The following is a 17,229-nucleotide window of genomic DNA, read 5'->3' on the forward strand; positions in this document are numbered from 1 at the left end:
TAAGTTCAATTTTTTTTTAATAAATATTTACTCCCAAACCTCTCATATCCCTATAAGTAATTAATTTTACACAAAAAGATATGAAATAAACTTCCAAAGCCTAACAGAGGATTCAGGAGCTGGAAGAGAAAAAACATTCCCAAAGACTGTTTGAAAGTAGATTCATTCTACTTTTAGTTCAAAGAATTTTAAAAGAAACCTGGTACTAACCAATACAGTCGGCCTTCCGTATCTGCAGGTTCCACATCCACACGTTCCACCAACCACAGGTTGAAAATATTCAGGAAAAAAAAAAAAAATTCCAGAAAATCCCGAAAAGCAAAACTTGAATTTGTCATGCAGGCAATTATTTACTTGGCATTTACAGTGTATTAGGTATCATAAATAATCTAGAGATGATTTAAAGTATATGGGAGGATGTGCATAGGTTATAAGCAAGTACTACCCATTTCATATAAAGGACTTGCACATCCATGGATTTGGGTATCCAAGGGGGTCCTGGAACCAATACCCATGGATACCAAAGGAAGACTATTCCCCCATAAAAAGTCGAACATCCAAAAAACAAAAGACAGAAGTGCAGAAGAACTTGACTATTGAGTGAACTTTACCACTTACAATTTTTCTTCTAAGAACTCAGAAATTAAAATTCTGAAATACCTGAGGCACCATAGGCACCGGAATACCGCTGAGACTTTGGACCAGATGGAGAGGTTTCCTTCATACGATCAATCACATTTTCCGAAAGCTGAAAAAGCAACGTCAAAATAAAATCAATTATAAAAGAACAAGAAAGAAAACAGTACAATAGCATCCAAGTAATTCAGCCATCCATATCAAAATGTATAACAAATGCCCTGAAGAAATTAGACTAAATCTAATAGCTATAACACTAAAAGCAAATAAGAACGGTTTTAAGATTTCAAGATGCACCCCACAGCACTACTTCATTTCTTCTAATGCACTGCTAATTGCTCATTATAAATAACTCTTTTCCTCATTTTATACTGTGCACTAAATTGTAATCTCTGAGAAAATGTAAGCCATCAGAACTCCTTCGACTTTCCTCCCCACTCCTACAAATTAAGCTTGCAGCAGGCCTTAACTCCTTCTTTCCCTCCAGCCCCAAATGAAATGGTGTCCCTCCCTCCCTCCCGTTCAAGGCTAACCACAAACAATCCCTCTTTCAACAGATTTCATTATGCACCAACTTTGTGCCAGCCAACTATGGGTGGCTGAAGTCATCAAGGTGCTTAAAGTCAAGAAGAGACAGACAATCATCATGCATTTAAATATAATGTGAAGGATGTTACTTAAGTCAGTTGGTCTGTAATGGAAGGACAGACAGACAGCACAATGGGCAGATGGGCAAGGCATCTAGACAGGCTGTGGGAGTGGGGTTGAGCAGGGGGCTGAGAAGGATGAAGAGTACTTAGAAAGAGAAGGAGTAGGATAAGAGTACTCTAAGAAGACAGTACGGCATGAAGCTATAGTTAAGCAGCAGAGCTTATCAGCATAGCAAGGGGAAATATCAAGCAGGCAGTTGGCAACAGGGCGGAGGCTCTGAGGAACACTCAGGCTAGGAGATTTGAGAGCCATCATCCCACAACCCTCCCCACTCAACTTATCATATCATCCTTTTTTATTTTCTTTATAGCACTTACCACTATCTGATTCTTTCTTGTTTATTGCCTGCCTTTCTCACTAGAAAGAAAGCTCCAGGAAAGCATGGATTTGGCTGTCCTGTCTAGTATTATATCCCCAGAGCCTCAATAAGCCTGGTTAAATGAGTGAATGGTTAAATAAATGAAACTATATGAATGAATAAAAGAATGGCTGAAGCAGGAAGCTGAGGAGGGGGGCTCAGTGAAAGGGAAGGTGGAGAGGGAAATAAGATTCTAGATTGTGAAGACTCTTAGTAAATCCTTCAAGTTAGGGAGTTGAACTAGATGCTGAGGACAGCTGGGCACTACTGAAGGATTTTAAGCAGGGTAATGACACAATCAGACTTGCATTTTAGAAAGATCACTCTAGCTACAGTGTGGAGAACAGACTGGAGGGGGACAAGAAAAGAAGCAAGAGGACCCCTGAAGGACGCTAAAGGACCAATTAAGAAGCTATTAAGCATATGTCTACACAAAGACTTGCCTGGGAATGTGCAGAGCAGCATTACTCATAATAGCAAACAAATACCCATCTTCCAGTGAATGGAAAAACAAAACATATATCCATACAATGGACTACAGTTCATCAATAAAAAGAACTGAAGTTCTGATAGATGCTTCTATATGGATAGAACCAAAAAACAACTAAGTAAAGGAAGCCAGACACAGAAGGCCACATACTGTATAATTCTATTTATATGAAATGCCCAGAAAAGGTAACTCTATACAGACAGAAAATAGATAAGTGGTTGCCTAAGGCTAGGATAAGAATGGAGATTAACTAGAAATGGACATGAAGATTTTACTGGGATGATGAAAATGTTCTAGAACTAGACTGTGGTGATGGTTGCACAATTCTGCAAATTTATTAGAAAGCGCTGTACACAGAAAACAGGTGAATTTTATATGTAAATTACACCACAATAAAGTTGTTTTTAAAAAATAAAAAATAAAAAATATGTTCCTTGGGCTTCCCTGGTGGCACAGTGGTTGAGAATCTGCCTGCCAATGCAGGGGACACGGGTTCGAGCCCTGGTCTGGGAAGAGCCCACATGCCACGGAGCGACTAGGCCCGTGAGCCACAACTGCTGTGCCTGCGCGTCTGGAGCCTGTGCTCCGCAACAAGAGAGGCCATGATAGTGAGAGGCCCGCGCATCACGATGAAGAGTGGCCCCCGCTTGCCGCAACTAGAGAAAGCCCTCGCACAGAAACGAAGACCCAACACAGCCAAAAATAAATGAATAAATAAATTAATTAAAAAAAAAAAAAAAAACATGTTCCAGGGAGAACACATTCAAAAGATATTTAGGATTCAAAATGGCTAACCCTCACTGAGTGCTTATTATGTGCCAGGCACTTACACTAAACTAAGCGCTTGACCCATTTAATCCTTCACAATCCTGAGATACTTTTATTACCTCCATTGTATAGGTGAGGAAACTGAAGCAAAGCCAGATTAAATAATTTGCACTGGATCTTACAAGTTGTCAGCAATGTAGCCAGGATTCAAACCCAGGAAGTCTTGAGTGTCAAGGTCACAGTCAGCTGTCCCCTTCACTGCCAGATTCATTGTCTGACTAGATGAGGGCGAAGCAGAAATCATCAAGAAGGTTTCCAGGTCAAGTAATGGGGTGATCCGCCTCCCACATCCTCAAGAACCTTCTTCCTGTTTCCACTTCCTTAACACACCACTATCTGGCTTGTAACCCAATACAGCAGAGAAAGTGTTCCAGTAAAAGTCACCACTGATCAAATAAATAACCTTCTATATTTATGTCTATATAAATAAATATCTTTTATATTTATACTTATAAAGCACCTAATTTATATGAGCACCTAATTTATATGACTTCCCTTTGGTCACTCCCCTCTTCCGAAAACCCCTCCCCTGCTTTTCCAACATCCCTTCCTGCTTGTCCTAGGACTCTGGGTGAGTCTTATCTCTTCTGCAGGCTTCCCCTCTCCTTAAATGCTAGAGGTCCCCGCATTCCGTTCCTTGCCTTGATTTTCTTCTCACTCTACATGCTCTTGTTGGTACTCTCATTCACTCCCTTGATTTTTTAACTGCTGTTGATTAATGAATGAATTCTAAACCATTATCTCCAGCCCAAGAGCTGTATCCCGAAAGCCAAACCTAAACACTTAATTGCCTAATGGACACCTCCCCTGGGACAGACCACAAGCGCCTCAAACCCAACACGTAGCAAGCTGGATTCACGTTTACCAAAAATCCCTTCTTCCTCTTGCTTTCCTTATCTCATTAATGACACCACCTCCATCCAGCTTCTAAATCAAAACATAGGACTTCTTGACTCTTCTCTCTCTTATTCTCTTAGCCATGACTTCCTCAACTCCTAAACATTTAACGATCTCGCATCCCATTTCCCCTGCCCTAATTCATGGCACCATCAACATTCCTCCTAAAATGCAAGTCTGATTATGGTAATTCCCGTTTCAAATCCTTCAATAGCTACCTCTGTTGATAAGAAAGTCCAGATTCTTTTGTGTGGCGTTCAAGACTTCCTCTTCATTTGGTTATGGGCTAACTCTCCAACCTCAGCTTCCACAGCTTTTCCCCCAAGACTTCACACCCTGTTCTCCACCCACACTGGCTACTTGTTGCCATCTCTTTGCCTTTATACACGGCTACATTGCCTTCTCCCTGGGCCCCTTGGGAGAGAACTGCCTTTCAAAATTCAGTTCAAACATCCTAAAGCCATTTCATTCCAATTCTGCTTACCCAACGCGACCCTTCTTGTGCCCCACGGGTATGTTGCACAAATTTCCAGTGCAGTGCTCCAGTGACAGAACCAGCATCTGCCTTTCTGCAAAACTGTGAGCTCCTGTATGTTAGTGAGTCATTCAACAAGGTTTACTAGGCCAAGCACTAACTGAGGCCCTTGCGAGACATCAGTGAACAACAAAGTTTGTACCTGAACTGTTACTTACATCTCAGGACCCAAACCAGAATGGAGGTGAGACAGTAAAGGGAAAGTCCACAGCTCAAAAGTTGTGACCCTTGAAGGAAAAAACCATGACTCCTTTCTTGGAAGAGAAGTGGAAATTAGGAAGGAGAGTGCCAAGGGACTTTGCTTTTCTAACAACTGACAGCCACTGAGACTGTTGCTGCAACTCATCTACAAAGCTGAGCTACATCTTAGGAAAAACCCCTAAGACTGACTCCAATCCTCTCAATTCACAAGTGAGAAAAAAGAGGTCCTGAGTAACATCCAGCTACTGGTAGCATCAGACAGCAACCAGTAACCCCCATTCTCTAGTCCAGTGCCTTCTCCACTATTAAATAATACACTCCTTAATCACACACAATAAAGTAAAAATGTATCACTTCCTCTCAAGGAAATAAAATGAGCCTTATTAAGTTTTAGAATCTTAAAACTATTTTAACTGATATATAATTTATATAAAGTTTACTCAATATATAAGGTAATATACTGCATAACATATATTTAATGTACCATATTAACATAGTATGCTGTAATGTAAATATGTATATTTTATATTACATATGATATATACTATGTATTATATCATATAATACATGTTACATATGTAATATAATTTACGTGTTTAAAGCTAATATATATAAAGCTAATTTGACATATATAATTTCATATGTTACAAGAAGCTGGCCCAGAATAGAGGAAGCAGCACTGGTCACCTACTAGCTATATAACCCTCAGTGGGCCTCACTTTCCTCATCTGAAAACAGTGAAAATAACACCTACCACTGGAGTTACAGCGGAAGGATTCCAAGATGCACTGCAGACTATAACATGCTACACAAATACCTGGTAGAGTTATTACTAATACAACTAATTAGTTATTAGTTATTACTAATACAACTCCAGCCATTAGGACTTCAACAGGTCATTCATCTCGGTTCACGTTCATCAGCTCCGCCCAAGTTTGTAATGAGCTCCTTCTCTATGTGGTGTATGAAGACAAGGCCTACAGCTATTGCCAGAAGCAGCTGCATTAAGTCCTGGTCGCAGTATATACGGTGCCCGTTTATCCCTCTCTATGCTCTTTGCATAGTAAAAGTACAAGTCTCTTTCAATATAAACATTATTTCTTATTTCATTGTTAACTTTTTATTTGTCTGGCTTATCTGATGCTTCAAAACTTGCTACTTAATGTCAAATTCAATCAATTCAAAACATTTCCCAATAAGGTCTTTGGTTATGCCTCAGTAAATTGATAAGCATGTCATCCAAGGGAACACAACTCATTTTTTAAGTTGATAAACACATTGCAGAGTTGCCTTGAGAGTCAACCTCTCTTTTTTGTCCTTAGAATCGTTCACACGTGTATTCTCAGGCCCTTCCAAAGGAGCACCCATGGAAGCCTGCAGTTGCATCTCTGCTTACTCAAGCATGATCTACTCTCTCCCCAGTCCAGTCACAACTATGCTGACAAGAGGCAATAGCTGGGCTATACTTTGTATCTCAAGCTGATACTCACGGAGCTGACCTCCCAGCTGCAGTAATAAGTTCAGGCCTGCACTCTCACCTGATCTCCTCTGTGAACTGGGGGACTCGCTTGTGAAGCAGCTGACAAGATTTAGAGATGCTGGCCTGTGTTATACGCACAATATGTAGCTGGAGAACAACTCTTCTTTGTGATGCAACCTGACCCCAAAAAGGGTCAAAGGTAAAACAAGCTTCTGCAAGAGCCGGACAAGCAGCCTCTGTATAAGCAGCAACTTCTTTAGGAAACATCTTTCCTTAAACAGGGTACCTCTTTCAGAAAATCTTTTTTCCTATTTAAAGATCTATTCCTACTATACCTGGTTTCCAGACATCTCTGGAATCTCCACCATGGCAAATACCAAGTGCAACTTACAGAAATTATTTGTAGCAAAGAAACACACACATTAATGCTAGAATTATGCCCTGGGGTCCATGGATTCAGGAGTCTATGGATTAATTCCTCAACTGTATGCAAAATTTTCTGCTTATTGCATTATTTTGGGTAGAGTCCGTAGCCTACAGATTTACAATAGTCTGTGAACTAAAAGTTAAGAACCACTGTTCTAGGGCTTCCCTGGTGGCACAGTGGTTGAGAATCTGCCTGCCAATGCAGGGGACACGGGTTCGAGCCCTGGTCTGGGAAGATCCCACATGCCGCGGAGCAACTAGGCCCGTGAGCCACAACTACTGAGCCTGCGCGTCTGGAGCCTGTGCTCCGCAACAAGAGAGGCCGCGATAGTGAGAGGCCCGCGCACCGCGATGAAGAGTGGCACCCGCTTGCCGCAACTGGAGAAAGCCCTCGCACAGAAACGAAGACCCAACACAGCCATAAATAAATAAATAAATAAAAATTAAAAAAAAAAAAGAACCACTGTTCTAATATAAGGGAGAACCAAAAGAAGAGGGTCTGCCAGCAGGGCTGAATTCAGTTCGCTGACTTTGATTATCCACCCTATTCTCTACCGCTCCTGAAGACAAATTTAAGTAAATGGGACTTGCCAATTTTCAGTCTGTACTACACCCCACACCAACACGTGCCCCAGAGAAGAGGAAAAGGTTGTGTCATCTTCTATAGTCTTCCCAACCACCTTGGTTGGTCTTATCTAAAATCAGCACAAGTACACCACTCAACAACCCAGAATCTAGTATTTTCTCAGAAACGAGAGACTGCCTGAGACGGACAATGATAAAGTTTTTCTACTTCCAAGGAACAGAGTAAAAGGAGGAAGAGAACTCCTTTTTAAGTTGCCCCTCTCCAAGAGGTCGAGATAGGAACCACATGAGACAGAAACAATTCAGACCCTCACCTCCATAATAGGTTTTCTTCAACTTCTTCCAGGTGTTTCTTATCAAACTGATTAAAGGACTCAGACCCACTTTTCTCACTTGGTCCTCTTTCCATGTAACATAGGTCATTTTCTTTTCACCTACCATTTCAACACAAAGGCTTCAAAAACTGCCACTATTATTTGGAAGACATTACTCCCAAATACTTACTTAAGGGGGACTATTCTATACTATCATATACACATGTATAATTTTTAGCTTACGTCTGTAGTTTATCACTTGTGTTCTTTGCATTTGTTATTAGTGGAAAACATGAACTTCTACCATCTGTATGAAAATCCTAGAAAGCTTATCATGGTAAATATATACACAAAAGATTCATGGAACCTAAAGTGGAAAGGGACCAGTCAACTACTCCAACAACGTTCCTCAGGACTCCCAACGACTGACTGGATTTGTAGCCTCTGTTAATGGACCCTCTCCAGGATCCTCAGCCAAATCCCACATGAAATAACCTCTTCATTTAGGGGCTCTCAATTGCTAATACTTCCCAAAGCACAGGTTGTTTTCCACGTAAGTATCCTTGCTACCATAACTGGCACCTGTGAATTTCAGCTTGCAACTTCAAGGCCAGTTGCAGAGATTAGTTTATGCCTGGAAAGCATGATAAATATTACTTTGAAAATGATACTTATCGAAGTTGATATTTGCTCTGGAAGAGTTCACTCACAGCTTTGATGTTTCAGATAAACTTGTGAAAGACTAAGTGGAAGGCACACTTCCCAAGCAGGCACAGCAGGTGCTCAGAAAAATCCTATTAAGCACATGTAATGTGAGTAACCAAAATGCTTGGTCTTTCCATCACAAGAAATTTATTTTAGACTTGGGAGAGGAGGGCAAGGCAAGAGGGTGGCCTTTCATCCAACCCATGAGTTCAAAGTTGGAATCAGGTGTAAGAATACAGGTTATTTTACGGAAGAGGGGAGGGGGAGCTGTTGACTGCTGAGGATAAGGGGAAAGAGAAAACCAGGACCCAATAAATACCATGAAAATAACACCTGGTAAGTGAGTAGAAACTTTAAACTTAACATTGTAAGTAAGTCCTTTAATTGCTAACTGCTGAGGATCTCAGCAAGAAAAATCTGGAAAAATGTGATCTATTAATAAATGCAGCCTAGTTACTGAAAACCTTATGTTGTTTACTCAATATTACCCCTTGTATATTAAGATAAATGAAGATGAAATTACTACCCTTATCAGTGGAACACAAAACTGGTTTTCCAGCAGTGACTGGGTCTGCTGCATGGTTGACACTCTTTTTTTTTTTTTAATTAAAGCTTTATTGTTATGAAAAAAGGTAACCACAGGTGATATGGTCACAGTGGTCCAAAAGGAAATGCTCTAAACACAGAAGCAGCAGGCCTGGAAAAGTGGTGTACACAGAAGTAAGGGAAAAGTATAAAAGAAACAGGAGTTATTCTCTTAATGAGAAACTAACAAAAGGGGTCCAAAGAGGGCAAATTTGGTAAAGCCAAAAACCACCAGAGAGAAACACATGTAGTGTGTTTAGGTATTACTGTTAAGGTGAACACATTTTCTTTTAATTTTTATTGGAGTTGATTTACAATGTTGTGTTAATTTCTGCTGTACAGCAAAGTGAATCAGTTATAAACATATATCCACTTTTTTTTTTTAGATTCTTTTCCCATATAGGCCATTACAGAGTATGAGTAGAGTTCCCTGTGCTATAAGCAGGTTCTTATTAGTTATCTATTTTATATATAGTAGTGTGTATATGTGGCACACTCTTATTCTTACGAGTGATGGCATAAATGTTAGACAACTGGGCATATCTGGAATGTCTTCCTCAGCCAAGCTGAACTAACCTATCTGCAATTCAACACTGAAGTGTGGGCTTCATCAGCACCATGTTTCAATCAACTGAGCTAAAAACACTGGCTCACTCATGACACTGAGACTTCCCCTCAGCAGAAACAAGAGGACTGTTTCAAGCTAAGAAAAATATAAAGATCAGCTTAAAAACATCTAGAAAACACGTAGACAAAAAAATCACACAGGCAATCAGTTGCAGAACCCAGGAGTCCCATTCTACATCCCTTTAGGTACACTGTATGTGTACCTCTTATTTTTATCATTTTCAGTTCATGTAAGGTTAAGTATTCATCCCCGTGATCAGCTCCAAGAACAGCTACTACTCATATGAGTACTAAACACCATCAAAGTACCAGGCACTGTGCTACACGCTTACATCACACCAAATTCTCAAAAGCAGTGCTTGATACAGAAGTATTACAAGTATGTTGCATTATCCAGATATACTGAACAGGGAAACACAATCAAAGTGACTTGTCCAGGGCCACACAGCTAATGAGAGGCAGAGATAGGACCAAACTAAGGTCTGCTTAGTTCCAAAGCATATGCTCTTTCCACTATACTCCCCAGCACTTCAAAGAATCTTAGAACATTAGATATGGAAGGAACCCTATCATTTCAATAACAGCTGCCTTTTATTAAAAATCTACAGTGTGCCACATGCTTTAAATACCTTACCTCATCTTCTTACCACAATTAAGAGATGATATTCCCCTTTGGGGATAAGGAAATATAATCAGAGAAGTGACCTGTCCAAGGCTGCAGACTAGGAAATGCCTAATCTGAGATTTAACTGAGGTCAGTTTAACTCCAAATTGATGTTCTTTTGACCATGACCTCAAAGAAATCAGAATGACCCGTGAGTACTCAACAATTCAACAGCGTGCTATTTTTAGGGGAAAGTGCAACAGGCTGAGCATGGCTACAAGAAACAGTGCCACTAGACTCACAGAATTTCAGAATCTCAGAGGTGTACTCAAGCCCCATCATTTTGCAGGTGAGAAAACTGAAGCTCAGAGAGAGAAAATCATCCTTGAAAAAGGATTTGAAGCAACAGGGAGAACATTGCAAGGGCATTCCAGGTGAAGGGCATGAACTGAAAAAAAGCAAAGCACAGAGGTCAAAATGAGCATGGTGTGTGCTTGAATTATACCAATATAAAATGTACTCTATGAGAAAGAAAAAAACAAATAAAAGAATAATTCCACCAAATTGAGTGGCCAAAGGACATAGCTTCTTTTCTTATAAAGTTTTTTTAAAAGGGTTTTTCAGACAATCTCTCCGTTTAATCTAATATCAAACCCTCTTCATACTTACTCTATTTAACCTTATCTAATACTTGATATGAATCTCTGTGCTGTGGCCCAATTCCCTTTTGTTTGCTGTCATCACTGTGCCTGTACTACAGCATGAGAACATGGATTTATACATTTTTCTAGACAATGTCTTCTCACCCAAAACTTATTTTGCTTATTACTTTTATTTCTTTTTCACCCTCTGGTGTGGAACACTCAAAGCCCCTAAAGGCAAGATTAAACAAATCTCTGCATAAAACTCAGAGTTTACAGAAATTTTTATTTTACTTTAAAGAGTACCAACTAAACCTCAAAAACGCAAAGAATGCAGCCTCAGACATTTCATTACAAAATGTGGTACTACCATTACTTAATATGATATAAGGAAATGCTGGTCACAGACCCAAAACTGAGTTCAACAGTCTGATTTTCTATAAAGAAAACTTTTAATAAATTTTTCTCAAGGTAACAGTTGCAAAGTAAAAGTTTTTAAACACTTTAAAAATTTAAGAAGTTTTAATTCCTAGTAACCAATGCTAAAGATAATTTACACATTTAGCTTACTTATGCTGGTTGTGTAATAACAGAGGAAGGAAAATAGTATAAAACTTTCTGAGGTCAAATTGCTTTATTTACTAGGATCAGGCATCATACTTCCAAAAATGTGAGGCTCCAAATTCAGGTGCAGCGGAGAGTGTGTTAATGAAATTAGTGCTGGTATGCTGACACCCTAGAGAAAAATCAAGTTTTCAGTTAATGTATCAAGCATATCCAGGGGGCATTTAAAAATTCTCTCCAATGTCTTGGACAGAACAAAGTGTACTACTCCTAGTGGTACGAAAACTTGCAATCTTATCTCAAGTCCTATCAGGCTGGCAGACACTAGTCTTGAAGCCACTGGGCCTAGTCCAAAACTTAGGCAAAGCAGGCCACAGAGGAGGGGCCTGGAAAAGACAAGACGTCAAGTGAAAGAAAAGTGAAGGAGGGAGAACGAGAAGTCACCCGAGGCAGGGCCGAAAAGTGTGTGTGTGTGTCTGTGTGTGTGTGTGTGTGTCTGTGTGTGTCAGGGGAATGGGTGCTGTCAGTGGGGGAGTACTAAACAACAGAGTAGATAAAGGGTTCCTTAAAAGGCCAGTTCATCCTGAGAGAGACCTTGTGGGCAGTGCAAAAGCAGGCTTTGGATCCTGAACCCAGGAGAAGACAGACAAGCCCCATTTCACAGATGGGTACAGTGAGGAAGGGGTTTCAAATAAAGTCCCACAACTACTGAGCAATACAGTCTAGACTGGACTGTGAGCCCTTGGAGGGTCTAAAGCAACCTGGCATTCGCCAGCCGCCCCAGCACAGTGCTCAGCACTTGGCCCACAACCAGCAAATATCTCTGAATGGATGTCCCACGTCTTGAAAAACTTCAAACTTCTTTGCAAAGAACTCAGCTTCGGGCCGGACAACACTGGGGGGCCGTACGGTGGAAACCAGGCTGAGCGGAACCCGGAAAAGCCAGAGGTTTAGGGTCCGAGTCCGAGTGCTGGCCCTCCGCCCGCCCACTGTCACTCACCCGGATGCCCTTCACCACGGTGATGTTCTCATTCTCGTCCGCCTCGAACGTGACCCGGCGGGTGCTGGCCGTCCCGCCCATGGCTTCTGTTTCTGCCCCCGCAGACACCTCGCGCGGACCCACAAGCACCACAGGCCCCACGCGCACACAAGCGCGTGGACACGCCCGGACTCTAGCCTTGCACAGCGGGAGCAAGGCCACGACCCCTTGAAGCAAGGAGAAGCCGCCGGTCGTGAGCTCCCGCCTCCTCCGGTCACGCGCCACAACAAAGATGCCTCCGATTGGTCGACGATACGAACGGCCCGCCTCTCCTCGGGAGGGGCGCTCGGATTGGTTGGCGCGGACCCGGATGCTATGGCAACAGGTGGTTCCTGACAAGGTTCCCGGAGCCCACTGGGTATATTGGGAATTGTAGTCTTGATCTGGTACGATGGGTGCTGGGACTTTTTCGTCCTTATACCGTGAGCGCCAGAGGAGCATCGCCTTCTGGGAGTTGTGATCGTGACTGCAGAAACGGCATCTAACTGGGCAACGTTCAAGGAAGTTCATTCATCTGACAAAGCACGCTTTGAGGATAGTATTCTAGAAGTTTAGGCCAGCGAGTTAAAAGATATAATCTCTTTCCTCAAGGAACTCACCGTTTAATGAGGGAGATGCACTTTCCTAATGGAGCCATTCCTAGATTCCTGTAAACAAATCCCCGAGGCAAAACGTAGCCTTTCTTTATTTTAGTCTTAGCCAGTAAAAAATACAAAACAAACAAAAAAAAAACACCACTGCATTTGACCTGCGGCTTTATTTCATGAACTATGTACTTTTTATTTCTTTTTTGTAAAGTAAAATTTTAAATATTATGGTTTTCAAATCTGCATGTGAGAAAACAGAGGAAATTATTTATTAGCACCAAGCATGCAGAGCATTCACTTTTGTGTGTCTCCTTCCACCTCAGTTACATAAGCTAGTTAGACCATAATAAGAAGAGGCAGAGAAAAGTGATTGCCAGAGATGGTGTAAATTCGTGGAGGAATTAAAACATCAGAAAAAGTTGAGGAGTTTTATTTTGGAAAGTGTCTAGGTTAGTATGTCACCTCTACAAGACACATAAATAATGTTTAAGTTGTCTACATACACATTTAGAAATTATTTTTTGCTAAATATTCTGTGACACGTATAAATTTACCCATATGACCTTAGTCTTACAGAGACATATGTATTCTCTTTAGAAATAAGGTTAGTAATGGTATTATCTTCAGGTAGTCCCTTTCAACATTAAAGGCAGCCAGCCACAACACAGCATGCATCCTCTTATTCCAAAGGTATACACGAAAATGCAGTAACATTTTTGAGCTCCAGTTATGTGCTGATTTATTACTATAGAAATCTTAGGGCAGAGACTATGTCTTTTTCACCTCTGTAGCCCTGGTCAGCGGCAGAGTATTGAGTTTATTACATGTCATCATTTTGTTCTTTTCAACACATACATATCCAAATTGTACTATGCTACTTTGCAGTTTTGAGACTACATGTTACTTTGTACCTGTTCTCAAGTTGTATAATATGTTTCAACCTTCTTTCTATAGGAAACTAAAAATCCCAGGAATTATGTTTTTCATTTCTTTGGGACCTCCCCTCCACAAATAGACCCTCCTTATTATACCCCAATATATAGCATGTATTGGAAGTTCTACATAAAACAGATGCACAATAAATTCTTACCAAAATAACTAATTACAAAGAAAGAGTTCCTTGGAGGGAGTAGAGAGATGAAGGAACAACTAGTTATCTTGAATATACTTATCTCCTTAAAATATTAAATGAGTTCTTTCAACCAAATAAAGATGATGTAGGCTAATCATGAGAAGGTAGTGATGAGAAGGTAGTACATGATACAGAAACATGTAAGTAGTCTTATCAGGCAATCTAAAAATACTTTAGATAGACAATAAAGTATTTTTAACTGTAGTGGATTTTGAAAGTCCTCATCACAAGAAAAAAAAGCTGTAACTATGTATGGGGGACAGACCTTAGCTAGACTTACTGTGCTGATCATTTCACAATAGAGACAAATATTATGTTGTACCCCTCAAAATAATATAATGTTGCATGTCAGTTATACCTCAATTTTTAAATTTTAAAAATTAAAATACTAGAATTCATAATCCATTCCAATCAACATTACAAAGAAACCCTCTGAATTAAAAAAAAAACCAACATCTTATCTTGGAAAAACGCCTACTATAACCATAGTATACTATCCATATTAATTACAAAGCCAGGCCATGCCTACAGCCTCTTCTAAAGAAAACTTCTTGAGATACCCAGAACCTGTGGTCTCCCTTTCTCTCTGGTCACAGCTTATTAGTGATCATCTAACCCAAAGGCAGCGTATATTAGCCAGAGAATTATGAGCTAGAATGTGAAGCTTTGCCCAAACAAAAATCATAGCTAACACTTGAGACAATCAGATTCTCTGTATCTTTTTTTCTTTCTCGCCTCTATTTAAACTTGAAAATTCAGAGCACAGAAAAAAATAGCAAAGAGAGAAGCTGTGATACTGAGTCAGAACCATGAGGCAAACTAAAGATAGGTGGAAACAGTAATTGTAAGGAGAGTATCCGTATTGGAAAATAAGTACAACTATCTCTATTTATAGATAATGACATTGTAAATAGAAAAATCCCAAGAAATCCACTAAAGTCTATTGGAACTAATTTTTTTAAAGTTCAGCAAGATTGTCAGATAGAGGGGCAACATACAAGAATCAACTGTATTTCTATATACTAGCAATTAACAAGTCAAAATTAAGAAAACAATTTCATTTATAATAGCATAAAAAAACAACTCAAATGTTCATTAACTAATGACTGGATAAAGGAAATGTAGTATATCCAGACAACAGAATATTATACAGCAATAAAAAGGATTGAAGTACTGGCATATGCTACAATATGCATGAACCTTAAGAACATTATGCCAAGTGAAAGGACAGACACAAAAGACCACATACTGTATGATTCCATTTAAATGAAATGTCCAGAATAGGCAAATCTATAGAAAATGAAATCGATTAGACTTGTCAAAGGCAGGGAAGGGGTGAGATGGGGAGTGACTTCTGGTTGGTGCAAAGTTTCTTTTTTGGGGGGTGATAAAAATGTCCTTACATTTTAGTGATGACTGTACAAATCCATAAATATACTAACATTCATTAAATTGCACACTTAAAACGGATGAACTTTATAATATGTGAATTACATATCAATAAAGCTGTTAAAGAATGTATAGCTATCCAAATGTGATAGAAATGTATTTATTATTCAACAAAGTCCAAAAGGGGGTGGAGGTTGAAGAAAAAGAAAGAAACTGTGGGAAGCTTCAAGGTGCTGAAAAATAAGCCAGTCAAAAGAGAGACTAGAATAAAACAGAACTTCAAGGGACTTCCCTGGCGGTCCAGTGTTTAAGGCTCCGAGCTTCCACTGCAGGGGTGTGGGTTTGATCCCTGGCCGGGCAACTAAGATCTCACATGCCACTGGGTGTGGCCAAAACGAACAAACAAACAAAAAGAATTAGCTTAATGTCCTACAAGTAACAGTACTGTAGTGAAGACCCACAAGTCCAGAAGCTTCTAGGATTGCCTGGGATTCAGAAAGGCCTTCCAACTGCAGTTTTTGTAATGGCTGGCTCAATCAAAACACCTAGTCTTCCTCAGGCCCAGCTGTTCCATGTTTCGTAGGTTCTGGGGCATCTTACCAAGGAATCTTCCTAATCACATGAGGACTACTTGAATATCTACAATAATACAACATAATATTTTCTTCAGTCTCGGGCCATGAAACCAGCACTCTAAGTAAAAACATTGGATGTACACAGTTTACTTGGATGCCGAGTGGAGAACTAGTTTGATTCTTCATCAATCTTAGCTTGACCATCAAGCAATATTACATTCATCTGGAGCGATTTCTTACTTTTCCACCATGTTGAACCTTTGGAATCAATGCTGCAGATAAACAAAAAAACAAACAAATAAATGCTTTTGCTGTCAAAATTCCAATCATCCCTAATGGCCCCCCTCGCCTGAAAACAAATCCACCCAGTCTTCCAAATCACTATAACAAACAAAACTCCAGAAGGAAGAAGGTTTGTACTACATACTTTTCAATCCCAACTTTAAACAAAAAGTTGCAGAAGAAATCCTGGTGTACAGGACTGTATGTATTGATTGTAGTACAATCAATATACGGACATTCTGAAAATATGGACTAAAACTTATCTGACAGGCCATAACAGGACATCAGCCTTAAAGCCTTCCCGACCAAATATTGTATGTAGAATCATATAAAAAACCAGTGAAATCCTAAAATAGTGGTTCTCAACGTACGTGGAGGCTGGGGCACAAGTGTGCTTAGGTGACACATTTTGAGTGCAAGAAATTAGGGCAGCACACTTGAAGAGATTATAAAACCCAAAATAGCATGAAACAAGTCAGCATTACAATTACAAGGCATTCACAGGTAGGTACAGTATAACAATGTTTCTCTGTATCTTTGAAAGTATCCACAGTAATGGCACAAATCACGTGGTCTCCCTTTAGTATCCCATCACTGTTGAAGTAAAACCGATTACTGCACTACCCCTGCATCTAGTAAAATCGTGAGGCTTAATAGTACCCTTTGCCATTAATTTCTTGTTCACAATAAATTGTATACGCTGTGCCACATTGTGTCATAGGGTAGACTCTGGTGAGCAACCTGCTTAACAGACATATACACAGATAAAATAAATTTTACACATGGACTGTATCTTGGCAATGCACCGAGATTTCCTGGTACCTTTGGCATAGAGATTATTCTAGAATAAAGTCTCAACAAATTTATAGCAGTTTTCTAAAAGGCCATTCTCTGCCATTTCCTGGACAGTCTTCTGTTATATTGTTTTCATTTTCATGTTTTTTCTCCTCATCCTACGTTCATCAGAATATAGTGGCTGAAATACTGAGGGTTGCTATCTGGGCATGGGAGGAGAAATGCCAGTGAGTGGGGAAAGGT

General features: G+C 40.0%; 1 protein-coding gene across 1 annotated transcript in view; it reads right to left on the reverse strand.

The window, feature by feature from the left end:
* Nucleotides 1-12,431, reverse strand: part of CHCHD3 (coiled-coil-helix-coiled-coil-helix domain containing 3) — a 280,521-nt gene extending 268,090 nt beyond the window's left edge. The window contains exons 1-2 of the mRNA XM_061198062.1: nucleotides 12,188-12,431; nucleotides 661-748 (exon numbers count right to left, since the gene is read on the reverse strand). Coding sequence (XP_061054045.1) covers nucleotides 661-748; nucleotides 12,188-12,268 — 169 coding nt within the window. The 5' untranslated portion in view covers nucleotides 12,269-12,431. The remainder of the gene's footprint in view (nucleotides 1-660; nucleotides 749-12,187) is intronic.
* Between the last annotated feature and the right edge of the window lie 4,798 nt (nucleotides 12,432-17,229).

Source organism: Eubalaena glacialis, chromosome 8 (genome assembly GCF_028564815.1).
Source record: "Eubalaena glacialis isolate mEubGla1 chromosome 8, mEubGla1.1.hap2.+ XY, whole genome shotgun sequence".
Classification (NCBI taxonomy): Eukaryota; Metazoa; Chordata; class Mammalia; order Artiodactyla; family Balaenidae; genus Eubalaena; species Eubalaena glacialis.